Genomic DNA, 16,448 nt, shown 5'->3' with positions numbered 1-16,448 from the left:
ACACAGAGCTGCGAGACGCTGTACGTATCTAAGCAGGTCATCGGCGTTATCATCGTGAATCCCTTCATCTCCTACGACACACGCCAAAGGTCGTTTAGCACCAACATTTCTCAGAGATAGAAAAGTCCACAGATTGGGGGAAAAGTTAACCAAGTTGGAGTTATTGAACAACGACAGCAGGCTTGTCTCATTACGTCTGCCCCAAGCACTGATGTGGACAAAGGACTAATGAGGACACACTCCTCTGTAGGGATGGGGATCGAGAACCGGTTCTTGTTGAGAACCGGTTCCCAGTGTTTCAATTCCTTGGAATCGTTTGCCTTTAGTGATGCACCGAAATGAAAATTTGTGGCCGAAACCGAAAATAATAATAAACACTTGGCCGAATACCGAACAATACCGAACATGGTTCTTCGCAGTTTTTCATTTATTTTGCCAATTTTTTCACCATTGCCTAGATCAAATAAATTTGATTTAGGCATGCTTTTCAAAGAAAAAAATCTTTTAAAAAAATTACAAGGTAGAAAATATTTATTGATCATAAAAAACTGAAAATTTTTTTAATTTCCCAGCATTATGTTGTTTTGGTTCCACATCCTGGTGAATGTTAGGTAAAATTCTTATGGGGTTAGTTTTTGGTTGGCCAACGATTTATGTTTGTGGTGCAACTGTTACGGGAGCAGCCAGTCTATTGCCTTATATTACAACGCCGTTATTAATGGTTCGTTTTTTTTCCCACTTATTCCACCGAACACTGAAAGTGTTTTTTTGCCATTTTCGGTTACCGAACAATTTCGGTTGCAATCGGTGCATCACTATTTGCCTTTTTTGCAAACGATTCTCTTATCAATTCCAGTGGGCGCGAATGACGTCACCACTACGCGACGTGCGCATTTGTGGAAAACATGGCGGCATAAACGCTCGAAAGATTGGTTACATTTTACCAAAAAGGATGACAACAGGGCGACTTGCAATACTTGCAATGTGGACATTTCAACAAAGGGAGGAAACACTAGCAACATGCTAAAGCATTTGCATACACAGCATGCAGTAACTTTTAATGAATGTCGCGTGTTTGATCTGTTCCAAGTCCGGAGTGAATCTTCTCAACCGAGCAGCAGCGACAACGTTGGCCAGTCCTCTGCTGTTAATACTTAATACTTTTATGTTTGAGGGCTCAGCTCAGATATCCTTTTAAAAATCGGTCCTTTTAATAAGGAGAATTTTCATTTCTATTAGTCCATTACTGGACATTCTTGTGCCACAGAGTAAGTTGTTGCATTTAGTTAATTTCTACGGAAGAATATTTATTTTATTAATATTAATATTAATATTATTATATTTTATATTTATTTTCAAAACCAATATTTTTTTTCTGGAGGACCCGCTGGCACGCCTGGGGGCGTCTTAAGACCTCACTTGTATTTTTTTGTTCAAAGATATCAAACAAAGTTGATGCTAATCGACCTGTTTGTTCTCCATTTTTCCAAATAAAGAATCGATAAAGAATTGAATCGTTAAACAGAATCGGATTTGGAAAACTCTTATCAATTCCCATCCCTACTCCTCTGAAATGGTATTTGTTGAGAATATTCTCCGCTAGACACACAAACAAATAAGAAAACACATTTTTGGAGGGTTGTTTCTAGGCTGAAGAGGCAATATACTTTACACCATACCATTTTTTAAATAACTAGGTTCTTCTACAGTAAGTGCTTCTCAGCGTGTTTCTCATTGACTCCTTCACACAAATATTATTATAGGAATAAGCGTTGTGTCTCTATATTCAGTTTGGAGTGATTTCTTTCCCTCTGTAATCACGCTAATGACATATCAGGGGCAGCGTGGGGGTTCAGAAACTCAACAGTTATTATTACTATTAGGAAGCCGGTGCTCAGAGATATAAGAGTAAACACCATATGTGGATTGGGTTTAGTTAAACTCCCTTTAGCTCATGCCTTTTATTCATCCATTTATAACAATGCAATGTAGTCAATTGGTGCCTCGTAGGTGCAAATGGGTTTGTAATGTTATCTGCCTCCATCTTTGGCCCAATCCCAATCCCCAATACCCAATACCCCTACTTTCTATCACTACCCCTAAAAAAGAATGGACAGATTTTAGGGCACTTGAAATCTTCCCAGGTCTGTCCCAATACTCCCCCTACTCCTACTTTCAGCACCACCTCTAAAATCAGGAAGCTGAGAGCCAAAAGCTGTTTTAATTTCAGCTGTAGCGCTGTTAATATGCCACTTTATTAAGTTTTAATATTTTTTCAGGCGTAAAAGTAACCGTTAAGATCCCCAACCTGGGCTCAGTTTATCCAAATAACGCCTGTTAAGAAATTTGACCCGATGTTTTCGGAGATGAGAATAGCCGCCGGCTCGGAGCAGCAGCAGCAGCAGATCACGTACAGACGTGATCGCCAGGTCAACCTGCGCCGTCGTCCCAGGGAGAAACCTGCAGCTCTGTGGAGAATTACCGCTGGCTGAAATAAATAATTTAGGAAGATAAATGTTGGTTTAATAGATGAAATCTAACAGTTGTAGCTACGCCTGTTAAGAAATTTGCTCCGAAAATTTCGAGATTTCTGCCTGCCGGCTCGGGAGCTGATTTATGGTTCCGCGTTAAATCGACGCAGAGCCTACGGTGCGCGTCGCTGCGTAACCTACGCCGTAGGCTCTGCGTTGGTGTAACGCTGAACCATAAATCAGCCTTTATTCTGGCGAGGTTTAAAAAAGACTTCACAACAACGAGCAAACGAGTGATTATGTGCATTCACTGAGTGAATATTATGAAAGTAAAATATATATTTCTCGCTAGAAATGTAATCAAAACGCATTTTTATGCAGAAACTAACTCAAAATATTGATTTTATTCACTAAAAAATAAGAAATGTCCGCCAAGTTTTTTTTTTTGGATGGACGACGAAAAGCATTCTGGGAAATCTTTCTGTCCCTAGAAAACTAGTGAGGATCGGAAATCCCTTGATCCGTAGGGACAGATTCATAGCCACTACAATAGTTTTCTCCACTACCCCTAGGTGAAAAGAGGAATTAGGACACCACTACCCTCACGGGAACGCGCAAAATTTAGGGGTAGGACTGAAAAGTAGGGGTAGTGGGGGGATTGGGACAGGGCCTTTCTTTCCTCCATTTCCTTCCAGTTACCTACTAACTCGGGTAATAATCTGCGTTCAGGCCTTGGATGGATTCCACCGACCAAGCAGGTGTTTATTCTGCGTCGGCCGGAGGGGCAGGACCTTGAGGTGAACGCCAGCGCTCTGCAGGAATGACCTATCGCTAATGAGCCAGCGCAGCGCTGGACCCACGCTCGTACCGACGCTCCTACCTGGGTGAATTTTTTTAATTAAGGTACCAGCAACCAATTCAGATGAGCTGAGGTCATTTTGGACATTTCGGTACAAACAAACGGTTGTTGCTAAAGCCCAAGACAGGGAAGTGTAGAGGCTTTTTGAGCTTTTAGCCCAAATCCCTGGTGCCGTTTGTCTCTACTGGTCTGTTTGTTCATAAGAATGTTTTCAAAGTTGGAAGCAGTGAAATTGAGGTGACAGCAACACGGGTGGACTGCTGTCCTTTACAGGAGAGGCTGAAATGGGGAGGTTTAATGCAGGATGTCCTCACTGGAAAACAACCTGCATAAGAACAATGCAGCTCAAGCGGCAAGTGATTGGAAATATCAGTCAGGCTAAAGCAGACATTACATACACATTGCAAATAAGTCATCCATCATTGCCCTAAAGGCATAATGACGCTGCAGCACTAGTACTAGTACTACCAATTCATGGCAAGATGACACCAAATAAAATAAAATAACATAAAATGTCCAAATCTCTGCTTTGTATACGGGCTTGGGAGCTTTCTGCGTTTGACTAACTGAAACTATTAAGTCCAATACTGAAAAATAAGGAGAATCATTCTTCTATTAGGCCAAATACCAGCAATTTGCTTTTTCTCTTTTTATTTTTGCCAAAGAGAAGTTGGAGTTTGATTTGACGTAACCAGCTTGACTCTTTTAGTTTGGAGTCATCCATAGAAATTAAAGAAGTTCTAACAAAAAAAGTTCTGCCTCCAAAGTATATAAATATACATACCATTTGCTTTTCTTTACTCTGCTCATTAACATCATTATCATAAACAATCTCATGCAGACCTATCAATATCATATCAGCGCTAGTGGTAATTGCGCAATGAAAAGGATTTATTTTTGCTTTTCATATTTCCAATATAACTTTGCCTTTTTTCCTTGTCTGGGATTTATATGTATCGAACTTGAATACTTTCTCGATCCTTTGAATAAAAGGTATAAATAAGCCTCACCCACTGGTCTATTCTGACAGCCTGTCCTAACTGCATGAGAGCGTCCGACTATCGCGTCGCACTGCGTGGCATCGGACGCTCTCTGTCCTAAAAACACTGAACGCGTTATCGGCCCCACGTTATTTTGATTGACAGCTGAAACTCACTTTTTAAAAAGCTGATTTATGGTTCCGCTTTACACCGAACTGTGCGCGTCGCCGCGTTACCTACGCCGTAGGCTACGCCGTCACTTTTACGCAGAACCATAAATCAGCCTTCATTCACCCGCCCGTGCACTCCTGAAAGAAACTCCTAAAATAACTCCTAAAAGAGTAAAGAAACAAGTAAAAGATGGGTGAGTACTTGTAATCTTCCTACATTTGTACTTTCTAAACAGAAAACAAGTTTGATATTGTGATATTTAAATGTTCTTCTATTTTCTTCCTGCCGGTCGCGTTGAAAGCCGGTTGAAGGCGCTGTAGGAATCTCTATGATACCTCCTCATTTCACTACAAAAACCTCAATAAAGTGGCAAAAATAAATATTATCCTATTATTATAATTATATATTATCTTATTATCTTATCAGAACCTTCCAGCTCCCTGGCGATCTCCCTCCAGCTGCCACTTTATTGAGGTTCTTGTATTGAAATGACTGTTTCCTACAGCGCTTTCAACTGGCTTTCAACGTGAGCGACAGGAAGAAAATAGAAACAGGGCGTCCGACAAAAGTCCAGCTCAAAACGGCGCGCCGCGTCGCTGCGTTGCTCGCAGCCAGTTTGGACAGTCCATTAGAAAATAAAGCAATGGAATGATTTTGACGCTGACGCTCGCTCGCATCGCATGCAGTTAGGACACGGTGTGATGCTCCTTTCCATTTCTCATCTTCTTCCATTTTCCTTTCAACCGTCATCAAAAAGCCTCCAAACTCGCCTCCCTAAAGCTAACTTGTTCACTCCGTAAGATTCAACAGGTCTCCTACTCCCCGACACCGATACAGAACCGTCACCAGAGGGTCCTGCTGTTTCCAGGAATCCACTTCACTACACATATTCATTATATCCAGTACAGTTTATAGGAATACACATCTCCAAACAGCTCCTCTCTTATTGGGCCACGGCCCCGGGGCCTCGGTTGTGATTGGATTCTAACAAAAGCAAAGCCACCCACACCATGTGTGTCTTTCCCTGTAAAGGTTCTGCTCCTGCATCTTAAACAGTCTGAAACGCTGCAGCAGAACGCAGGAAGCCCTTCATCGATGTTATTACCTCAGTAAACACGTACATAATTAAATATATACATTGCTACCTATAGGCCACAGGATGCAGCATAAGAATATGGTTCCAGACGGAAGGTGTTTTTTACTGGGGGGTTCAAAGGTGGTCGGGGTGCAGGAATGAGGCTTGTCACTGTGATGAAGACGGATGATGAAGCTGCACTGCTGTAAACGAGTGAGTCAGCCCTCCGTTCAGACAGATACAGGCCGTACTGGAGATGAGGGGGGATGAGGGGGGATGGCATCCCCCCCTGAAATAAAAACGGTCAAAATCCTCCCCCCCTGGAATAAAAATGGTCAAAATCATCCCCCCAGTAAAACTGCCATCCCCCCTTTCCATCCCTTATGTCATTTCATCAATGAATGTGGTTTTACTGCTATTTCAACATTTAGAGTCATCACCAGAAAAATAACTTATTTGACAATTTTCACCTGTTTCAAGTAAATTTTCACTTGAAATAAGTAGAAAAATCTGCCAGTGGAACAAGATTTATCTTCTCATTACAAGCAAAAAAAATCTTGTTCCACTGGCAGATTATTCTACTTATTTTAAGTGAAAATCTACTTGAAACAGGTGAAATTTGTTGTTTTTTTCCAGTGATGAGTCTTGTTTTAAGTGTAATGAGATTTTTTTTTACTAAAATTAGACATTTTAACTAGAAATAAGACAAATATTCTTGTTCAGATTGTGAGTTTTTGCAGTGATCCATGTTACTTATCCTGTGAAGGACAGAGTCATATTGATAAGTTCAGAAAAGTGTTTTTTATTGTTGTGTTTTGATGTATTTGATGTAAGCCCAGTGGATATTTAAAGCTTACAGAAGGCTGCATTTAACTGCTGCTATGTCATTCCTGCAGTATTTCTGCAGGTGTTTTGGTCACTGCTATTATTTGTAATATATTATAATATTTGTAATCAGCACAAATTATCTGTCCCCATATGATAAAATCCACCATCCCCCCTGATTTTATTTTACAACTCGAGTACTGGGGATGGGGGGGGGGTCAGAGAAACGCTTGGGAACTCTCCTCGGTGCTGAAAACTGGAACAACAAGTTGAGCTCAATGCAATCCTTTGAAAACAGAAATAAAAGTCCAAATGGAAGCTATCTATCTTTCAATACCTCACTCACATCTGAACAAATCTTTACGATCCGTTTTACAGTCGGCTGTATATCCAGCACCGGACTCGTGTTCCAAAGCACAACAATACACAACTACAACCTTAAAACAATCATCCTCCAATCAGAAGTAACTGTTGCTGTCAGGCTTTTTTGTCGTATACCGTCACCTCAAGTTACTTATTTTACAAGCAGGCAATGAAAATGATGGATCAGAAACCTATGAGATGACACCAGTGTAAAATTTTAAGAAAACACAACCTTTTCACTTTTGAAAACTTTGTGAATTTTAGTCTTAAACTGGTTTTTAAATGTTTATATAATCATGTTTCCCCCCTGTTCTCTGAAGTCGTTATTAGGTAGTAGTTAGTAGTTATTAGTTATTATTTGTTAGTAGTTATTAGTAGAGTAACCACACGACCTCCACCAATAGTCCGTGTTCCAGACCAGATATCAGTTCCACTCAAAGTGACCAAACTTACTTATAATTTTTGAAAATATCCATGTCTGTAGATGATATTTTGGTCTGATAACCTTCCTGAGTGGCAGCTGGATCAGAGTTATCAGCTCATGAAGTTAAAACCCCCTTCAGGTTAATTGATGATTCTAAATTGGGGATATTATACATTTCCTGAATCCTTATGGTCCTGTGAGTATTCACGTTTTTGTATTTTTTTTTTTGTGGTATTTTGTGTCTCTAATGTTGTTTATAAAACTAAGCTGATTCCTTATCTCATTGTTATGTCTTTATGTCGTGTATTTGCATGATAAAGACCAGTTTGTGACATTAGTGGCTGTTATAGTTTCATAGGAGCCTAATGATGCTCTTCTAGTTTAAGGCTCACAATGACCTGTAACAATGATATAGTAGGGGGATATTATACATTTCCTGAATCCTTATGGTCCTGTGAGTATTTCAGTTTTTGTATTTTGTGTCTCTGTTGTTCCTAGATGACACAGGGCTAAAATATAGTATATAATTTAGGCGAAAATTGTGTAAAAATGTGTGTTGTTTATAGTTTAAAGAGCTGCAGTGACCTCTATGTTGGTCAGAAAGATTCACATCTTAACTTGAATGAATGCTTAAAAGGTCTCCTTTAAAATGATACCAAAGACAATATAGTGAAACATTGACAGATTTCCTGTACATGAGTCTAAACCAGGATATGCAGCAGCATCTAAAATGTAATTTTCTGAAGGGGGTTTTAACTTCATGAGCTGATAACTCTGATCCAGCTGCCACTCAGGAAGGTTATTGTACCAGAATATCATCTACAGACATGGATATTTTCAACAATTATAAGTAAGTTTGGTCACCTTGAGTGGTTCTGACCAGTGAAATTTTGGGCTCTGGCCCCTGGACTACAATGGTGATTGTTTTATCCCAAAGTATAAGACTCTTTTGGTGAGTCTGTCTTTTCTGTGAAGGTGCAAAACTCTGGAGTTCTTTACGCATGGCAATATTTTCAACAGAGGACTCAAATCTGGCTCAAATCTAAACAACAGTGCCTACATGAACAGGTCAGGTCTGGTTCTGCTCTTGAACTATGTTGTCTTTGCTTTATATCTTATGTCAACCTCTAATTTTATTGTATATTTTATTGTCTGTACTTTTTTTAAAGCCTCCTGTGGACAAGTGTTGTAAATCAGCATGTATGCTAAAACACTCAAACAGTGCATTTGGTTTGTCCTATGTAATTGTGATGTCCATACCAAATAAAGAAATATAATAATTTGGGATTCTAGTCACAAAGGCAGAAGATGGATGTTTTTCTACCATGTAGATTCTTTCTGAAACAAGTCAACGAGATTCTCAAGGAAGATGCTTCTCTATACCCAAAGCTCCAGTATGGATCATTATGGACCGAAATACTATGTGTGCTCATAATTTACACACACACACACCCACATACACACACATGAAAGTGCTGAAAACAGAGTCTAGAACAGGAACGTCACATTAAAATCCATCTTGAACACAGATGTCACAGTTTTGGAGACAAATCCTTTAGTTGTACAGATTGACAACACTGAGGACGGATGAAAAAAGGATGGCTTTGGTTATAACTCACTCTCATCTTCATTTAAAACAAATATATTACCATTGATATCACCCAAGCTTCTCTTCTCCTGCACCAGATACACAGGACACTCCATGCATGAGCCTCGGGTAAATACTGGTCAACTCTCATTCGACCAGTAATTGGCAGTCCCTCAGTTTGACATGGGGAAAGATTATGCAACAGGTTTAGCACTTGCAAGAAGCCGCCCTGAGCAGCAGAGACTAATTCCTGTTATAATAAAGAGCATTTAAAAGGTGCGACTGCAGGAGGAAAAAAAAAAAAAAAAAAAGCAGCGTGTCACCGACCGGAGTGTTAATAATAAGGGTCGTTTTGTCGGGCACTGCGGAGACCAGGGCGGGTGTGGTGACTGCATTAACACCACACCGTCCACGCCGTGGACAACCCTCGTCACAGGCTCCCAGCCATCGCTATGACAACCTTTCTACGTCTCGTGAAGTTCAAATCTCACAAATCTGCCAAGCCACAGTTCGCAAAATGAACGATCTGGCTCCACATTCCGAACCGTGACTGCGCGTCCAGCGACGGAAAAACGCATGCACGCATGGAAAAAACGCATGCACGATGACAATATGACATCTGCCGCTGCACCTGACAGCTCAGAAAGCTCAGAAATGTCCACATGCACCCGTTTTTTCCTCCCCCCAAGAGACCCCCATCACGTCTTTCATGCCGCTTTCCCTTCTCCTTCTCTCCCATTCCTATGCGGCTTTTTTTTCCCATCTCTCTTCCCGAAACTGCAACAGCGGCTTCATCAAATATGCAGGTAAAAGAGCAAACCGAAACATCTCAAGCACAACACTTTTGCCATGTTTTTTCTGCCAGGAAACTGACTGACCTCCCAGTCTAACGAGTCCCACTCTTCGGCAAACATCCGGAGGATTTCTCTTCATCCAAAAAGAGCGGAGCGGCGCAGGCGGCTCTTTACGGACGCGGTGCCATAATTGCGCCTTATTCGGTATTATTATCCTCATCAAATCAACTTGTGGTTCGCAGGAAAAAAAGGCAGGTGTCTTTTGCAGAGAAAAGCAGATGAAAAAAAACGACGCTAAACCTCGCAGTCAGTCCAGCATTTTTTTTTTTTTTTTTCCTGCTCGGGAGAGATGGTTGCAGCCAATTAGGGGCGCACTTGCGCTCGCAGGCGAGCCGCTCCTGACAGGGCGCTCCTCCTGAGCATCGCCTCGGCTTCACAGCTGCTGTGCTGCTTTCTGGAAAAGAGGTGGCACACTATACAACACAGCAGAACGAGAACTTCTTCTTAGAGAGGGGAATCTAGATCTTGTAGCATAGCGCGTAATCCAAAAGCCGCGACACATCCCCCCCTTTCCCCCCCTCTATAGCGCATTTGAGAATATCCTTTCCTCTCTCTGCTGCCGAGGAGGAGAAACAATAAAGGAAGCTTTTAAAGGTCCCCCATCACGATGCGCCTCTCACAACACGTGACTCCGTCTCCGGCAATTCCATGGTGGAAAAAAGGTGCATTTTTTGAGCCACGCAGGGCCCTAGAATAAACACTAATAAACGGGCACCGGTAAAAACACGGGGGACTAGACTACTCACCATCAGCACAGCAAAGTTATTATGGTGGGTGCAGCGAATGGTGGTCGTGTTGCCCCCCGAGCCGGTTATGTGGCAGCCCTCTGCCCTCCAGCCGCCGTGTCCATCCAGCAGGTCAAAATCCCAGTAGGCTGCGGTGGGGTCGACACCCAGCGCGAAGTGCCGGAGAGCTATAGTAACGGAGTGCACGGCGCTGCCGCGGCTGCACCCATCTGCAACACCCAAAAAAAAGAAAAAAAAGAGAAAAAAAAGAAAAGCAACACATTAATACCAAAAGGAAACAAACCAAGTGGAAGTATTTTATTTTTGCGCGCTATATGGCATAAAAAAACCAACACCCGCGCGTAAAGATTGCGCATCTATAAGGATGAGTGTGAAGTTTTTTTTAGATAACTTTCAAATAAACGATCCAGCAATGGAATGCATGTGATTCCTGCTTTGATTTGTGAGATTCAGTGTCATAAACGTCAATAGGAGTTGTGATTTGTGCTGTCAAACATGCACATGTTGCGCACAGACTGTCTGCACGCAGGGAGCATGTTTTTTTGCGGTGTCGGCGTTGACATCACGAACGCATGATGATAAAAATGGAATTTCCTTCTTACCTAATTTGGTGAAAGCAACTGGTGTCGACACGCTCCTGCGCTTCCCGTCGTCCGCGAGGTTCGACGAATTGCCCGTGCACGGGAAGAGTTTGCCATTGCGGAAGACGATGAACTGCAGCTTGCAAGTGGAGTTATCAACAGATTGCAGCGCGGAGGAGACAGGCGTTCCAGCCAGAGGTAAATGGATCGAGGCGACTGCCACGGAGTTCTGCAGGATGCAACACACAAAAAAAAAAGAAAAAGGAGAGCGACTGAGAAAGAAATAAAAAACCAACAAAAATAGTATTTTTTTAATTGCTTTTCTCTGCAAACATCAGAGCAGTATAAGTGAGCCGGGCAGCCAGCCTCTGTGCGCTCCGGTGCGCCTGCTTGGTCCGGCTCCCTGCTGCCGCAGAGGGGGAAATGGTTCTTACCATTTCAGCTCCAGGGCACATCAACACTGCAGTTTGATTTAAAGCGACAACCGGTAACGCTTTTGTGTCATTACCCTGACTAATTAACGCATGATTTCCCCCCCACCCTCCCAGCATATGAAGTAAAGAGGAGAAAAACAATCCCTTCCGGTGTTTGGAGAGGCAGCTCAAGGAGAGATGGGGTGATGGCAGAGCTGGGACTCACCATTTTTGAGGACAGGTGTATCAGAGATTATGGTGACTTAACTTGATTATAATTGGTGTTGACTACAAGCAAACAAACACACAAACACACAAGCAAATAAACACACACACATCCAGACACACCCACATTGTTACAGTGGAAATGTCCACTCGGCCCAGAGAGGAATCATTTTACAGTCTGTTAGGATTTTATGAACTCGTTTAACCCTTGTGCTGTCGTCAGGTCAAAGAAGGAGGAAGAGAAAAAGGGAGAAAAGAGGGAAGGAAGAATGAAAAGAAGGAAAGAAAGAAGGAAGGGAGAAAAAAGGAAGGGAAGAAGGAAGGAAGGGAGGAAGGGAGGAGGAAGGAGAGAGCAGGAGGAAAGAAGGGAGGGAGAAAGGAAGGGAGGAAGGAAAGAAGGAAGGAAGGGAGAAAAGAGGAAGGGAAGAATGAAGGAGAGAGCAGGATGAAAGAAGGAAGGGAGGAAGGAAAGAAGGAAGGGAGAAAGGAAGGAAGGAAGGAAAGAATGAAGGAAGGAAAAAGAAAGGGAGAAAACAAGGAAAGAAGGGAGAAAAGAAGAAAGGAAGGAAGGAAGGGAGAAAAGAGGAAGGGAAGAAGGAATGAGAGAGCAGGAGGAATGAAGGAAGGAAGGAAGGAAGGAAGGAAGGAAGGAAGGAAGGGAGAATGAAGGAGAGAGCAGGATGAAAGAAGGAAGGAAGGAAGGAAGGAAAGAGAAAGGGAGAAAACAAGGAAAGAAGGGAGAAAATAAGGAAGGAAGGAAGGAAGGAAGGAAGGAAGGAAGGAAGGAAGGAAGGAAGGAAGGAAGGAAGGAAGGAAGGAAGGAAGGAAGGAAGGAGAGAGCAGGAGGAAAGAAGGAACAGGAGAATTACTGTAGGTCATTTTGACCCAAAGACAGTACAAGGGTTAAAGGTTTGAAGGGTTTTCTATAAGATTCTACACTGGTGGTTTTTCCTCTATTTGCAGTTTCAGCTGTTTTCTCTAGTTTCAGGGTTTATGACTATTAAAATAGTTCAGATATTTAGGCCCTGTCCCAATACTCCCACTACCCCTACTTTTCATCCCTACCCCTAAATTTTGCGCGTTCCCGTGAGGGTAGTGGTGTCCCAATTCCTCTTTTCACCTAGTGGTAGTGTGCTTATTTAGGGGTAGTGCTTATGAATCTAACCCTTCAGAGCGAGGGTTTTCAGATGCACCTTAGATGACCGAGGGCTAGAAAAATTTCCCAGAATGCTTTACGTCATCATTTGCAGACTGAATCAAACAAAAAAAGATGGCGGACATTTCTTATTTTTTAGTGAATAAAATCAATATTTTGAGTTAGTTTTTGCATAAAAATGCGTTTTGATTACATTTCTAGCGACAAATATATATTTTACTTTCATAATATTCACTCAGTGAATGTACATAATCACTTGTTTGCCCGTTGTTGCGAAGTCTTTTCCAAACCTCGCCAGAATAAAGGCTGATTTATGGTTCCGCGTTACACCAACGCAGAGCCTACGGCGTAGGTTACGCGGCGACGCGTAACCTACGCCGTAGGCTCTGCATCGATTTAACGCAGAACCATAAATCAGCTCCCGAGCCGGCAGCTCTTCTCATCTCGAAATTTTCTGAGCAAATTTCTTAACAGGCGTTATTTGGATAAACTCAGCCCAGGTTGGGGATCTTAACGGTTACTTTTACGCCTGAAAAAATATTAAAACTTAATAAAGTGGCATATTAACAGCGCTACAGCTGAAATTAAAACAGCTTTTGTCTCTGGGCTTCCTGATATGGTGTGACGTATGTGCAAACGTAACTACGCAGTCGCTTACGTACCGGAACGTAAACCACGCAGTGACGTAGCAAGCAACATTTAGGGGTGGTGCTGAAAAGTAGGAGTAGTGGGAGTATTGGGACTGGGCCCTGGGAAGATTTCAAGGGCCCTAAATATTTGTGGCTTGATTTTTAGGGGTAGTGGTAGAAAGTAGGGGGTGTATTGAGATTGGCCCAAAACCGTTATCTGGGTTGACATCCTAAGTAGGACGCAATAAACATGGACGCTGAAGGTCTGATATGGTTGGGGTTCACGTACAAAGAACACCTCCCTTTTTAGTATAAATACGACTGGATCCATGACCACAGCGTGCATTTCTCTCCTGCCACAGTACGTGGTTTGAGAGAAGTGTAAAACCTCCAGCCGGAAAACATTGTGCATGATATAATAAAAGCTTGTATTAACTTTGATTGTATTTCATTGGTTTTCATTTGGTGCACCAGACAAAAGAACACAAGGATCTTTCCAGTCTCAGCAGACGGTGTTTCTCCTGCAACCTCAGTGCCACCAGAGATCCTCTATACAGAAGACCACGCATTAGCGCTACTGCCAATGGTATGAAATGGTATCCACTTCCTGTTTCCTAAGTGGGCGTGGTCGCCCCTCTCCCCACATCGTTTTGGAAGTGTTGTGAACGACTGTTGTCTGTTCATGTCATAAAACGTAAAAAACTGTGAAATAGCAACGGTGAAGGACCGTAAATGTTACAGATGAAAATCTTTGTTGACATTGTGTCAGACTTTGTCTGTCTAACTGGTAATAACTCATTTAATTAAGACATTACTCAAATAATTCTATGATAGTATGTAGATGTTTATTTCACAACAAAACACAGCTATTAATACTACACAATATATTACACAACACACAATATTTTCATAAAATAAGTGGAAACATTCAGTCAAATTACTGTCTTATAATGATTTTACCGATTAATAATACCTTTATTCTGATGTTTTCCAGTGAAATGTAATGGGATTAGATGTAAAATAAGCAATGGCTGCACGTAAATTGTACAGGAGAAAATAGCTTTAATGAAGGCAGAGTCATGCTAATTTGGCTGAAAATGGATGTTGCATTCACCAGTTTTGTACGTAAATTGTATGATGTTATTTTGTAAAGGATTACAGTTTAAAATTGTAAAATTTGCAGGTTGTTCTGTAATGTGTTTTACAATCCGCTGTATCTTTTACAGTATTATTCTGGCAACCACAGCTGCCAGTTTTTTTCTGTAAAAACAACATTTTTTTTCTTACAGTGAACATACAACACTAGATACAGTACAACTTTAATATTTGCGCCTTATTTTGCCGCTCGTTTTTTTTTTATCTGCTACATTAATGTCTGATATCAACCCAGTACAAGATCATCAGATCAGTCTTCTTTCGTTCCCTTCCAAAAAGACAGCAAGCAAGTTTTATTTTAGTTTTAAATTTTATCCGATGGGAAAACGACGTTGGCAGTTCTGCAGTGACCGACGACTCTGAATCTCTGAATCAGCACCATAGACATATATATATATATATATATATATATATATATATATCCAATATATCTATGATCAGCACCACCAGAGAGGAGAGCGATGAGAGCCAAATCTGGCGAGAGTGTGCTGCTCAGACAGAGACAGGTCTCAAACAAAGTTCATTTTCTCCTAATTTGTCGGTCTGAAAATTTCCATTTTCAGAATGTTCAGAAGGTTTGTGGCTTTTGAAAAATGGGTCCCATATTTACTTAGGTTACTATGGGGCGAAGGAATTGGTAATAATCTGTGCTCACGTTCACTTTTCCCATAGGACTCAATAGACTCAGGACCTGCTTCCAGTCTCCTAAAGGGGCGGTGGGGAGACCCACGTGACACAGATACAGGAAACACAACCATAGTGGGGGGTAGAGTTTATAAAACGTCTCTGGTGCCACCGGGACCCAGTTCTCTGGATCTGCATGGCAGACGGTCCAGGAACCGGACACGCCTGGTGCTCAGAGCTGCTGCTGAAGGTTGAGTGGAACAGAGAACAAGCAGCACTCAACCCAGATCAGGATTAATCATAAAAAGGCTCCTAGAGTGGCAGCGTCAGCAGAAAACACCTGCAGAGCACCTCACTCTGCATCACTCCATACGCGCATCCAACTTAACATAACTTACCGTACGGAGATGATTGTTCCAAGCATTAGACTAAAGAGAAGACAATTTTATGATATTGACTGTGTTTCCAGCATCAATAACCCTTTTAAAACCCGAATATTAGCAATAACCCGGTTTTTCACGGCCATGTAAACACCAATAACCCCTTTGAATAACCAGAATTTTCTCATATTCAGGTTTTTAAAAACCCTGGAGAAAGAAACAAAATAAAATAAAAAAAAAAAATAAATAAAATAATAAATAAAAAAGAAATAAAACTAAAAATCACTCCAACCAGAGGAAAAACGCTACACTGATCTAAATACCCTATATAAATCTCAAAATCAAATACTCTCACGGAGGGGAAAAAATGAAGCTGACAATAGTAAAAAACTAAGCTACACTAGTCAGGACTATAAAGAAACAAAAGGCGCTCCAAAAGGGAGGAAACAAGAAAGGGGATCAAAACTACTTTTAATGTCTAACCAAAAACGTTATTAAAAAAAACAAGGTCACTCTTCTTCAGAGGAATTACAAAAACATAAAAATACAAACTTGGCAAAGGGTCAACGGTTCTTGGTCAAGGCTGTGACAGGCTGGATGTACTCGCTAGGACGAAATACTCTGGCAACAAGACAGGGGAAGACAAAGACTAAATACCCATACACAAGGAGGAGTAACACAGGTGGAAACAATCAGGGAATCAGGGGAGACATCAGACTGGTGACGCAGGAGGAAGGGCAAGTGGCCGCTGTGTGACAGGTCTTTTGAGTCCAGGAAGTTCTTCTAAACACGGAGAAACCAAGACCAGGAGGAGACTAATCACTTCATAAATGTAATGAAGGATATGAACATTTCTGCATTTGTAGACGGTAGAAAGTACCGGGATAGAAGATTTACAAGAAGGTGAGAGAAAAGTTGTACGAAGCAGC

At 41.6% G+C, this 16,448-nt stretch overlaps 1 protein-coding gene across 1 annotated transcript in view; it reads right to left on the bottom strand.

Moving 5' to 3' along the window:
* Positions 1–16,448, bottom strand: part of LOC133464113 (adhesion G protein-coupled receptor A3) — a 388,915-nt gene that overhangs the window by 102,253 nt on the left and 270,214 nt on the right. The window contains 3 exon segments of the mRNA XM_061746099.1: positions 9,926–10,023; positions 10,357–10,565; positions 10,959–11,166. Coding sequence (XP_061602083.1) covers positions 9,926–10,023; positions 10,357–10,565; positions 10,959–11,166 — 515 coding nt within the window.

Source organism: Cololabis saira, chromosome 17 (genome assembly GCF_033807715.1).
Source record: "Cololabis saira isolate AMF1-May2022 chromosome 17, fColSai1.1, whole genome shotgun sequence".
NCBI classification, from domain to species: Eukaryota; Metazoa; Chordata; class Actinopteri; order Beloniformes; family Belonidae; genus Cololabis; species Cololabis saira.
The sequence above is the reverse complement of the archived record's forward strand: the minus strand, read 5'-3'. Positions and strand labels throughout refer to the sequence as shown.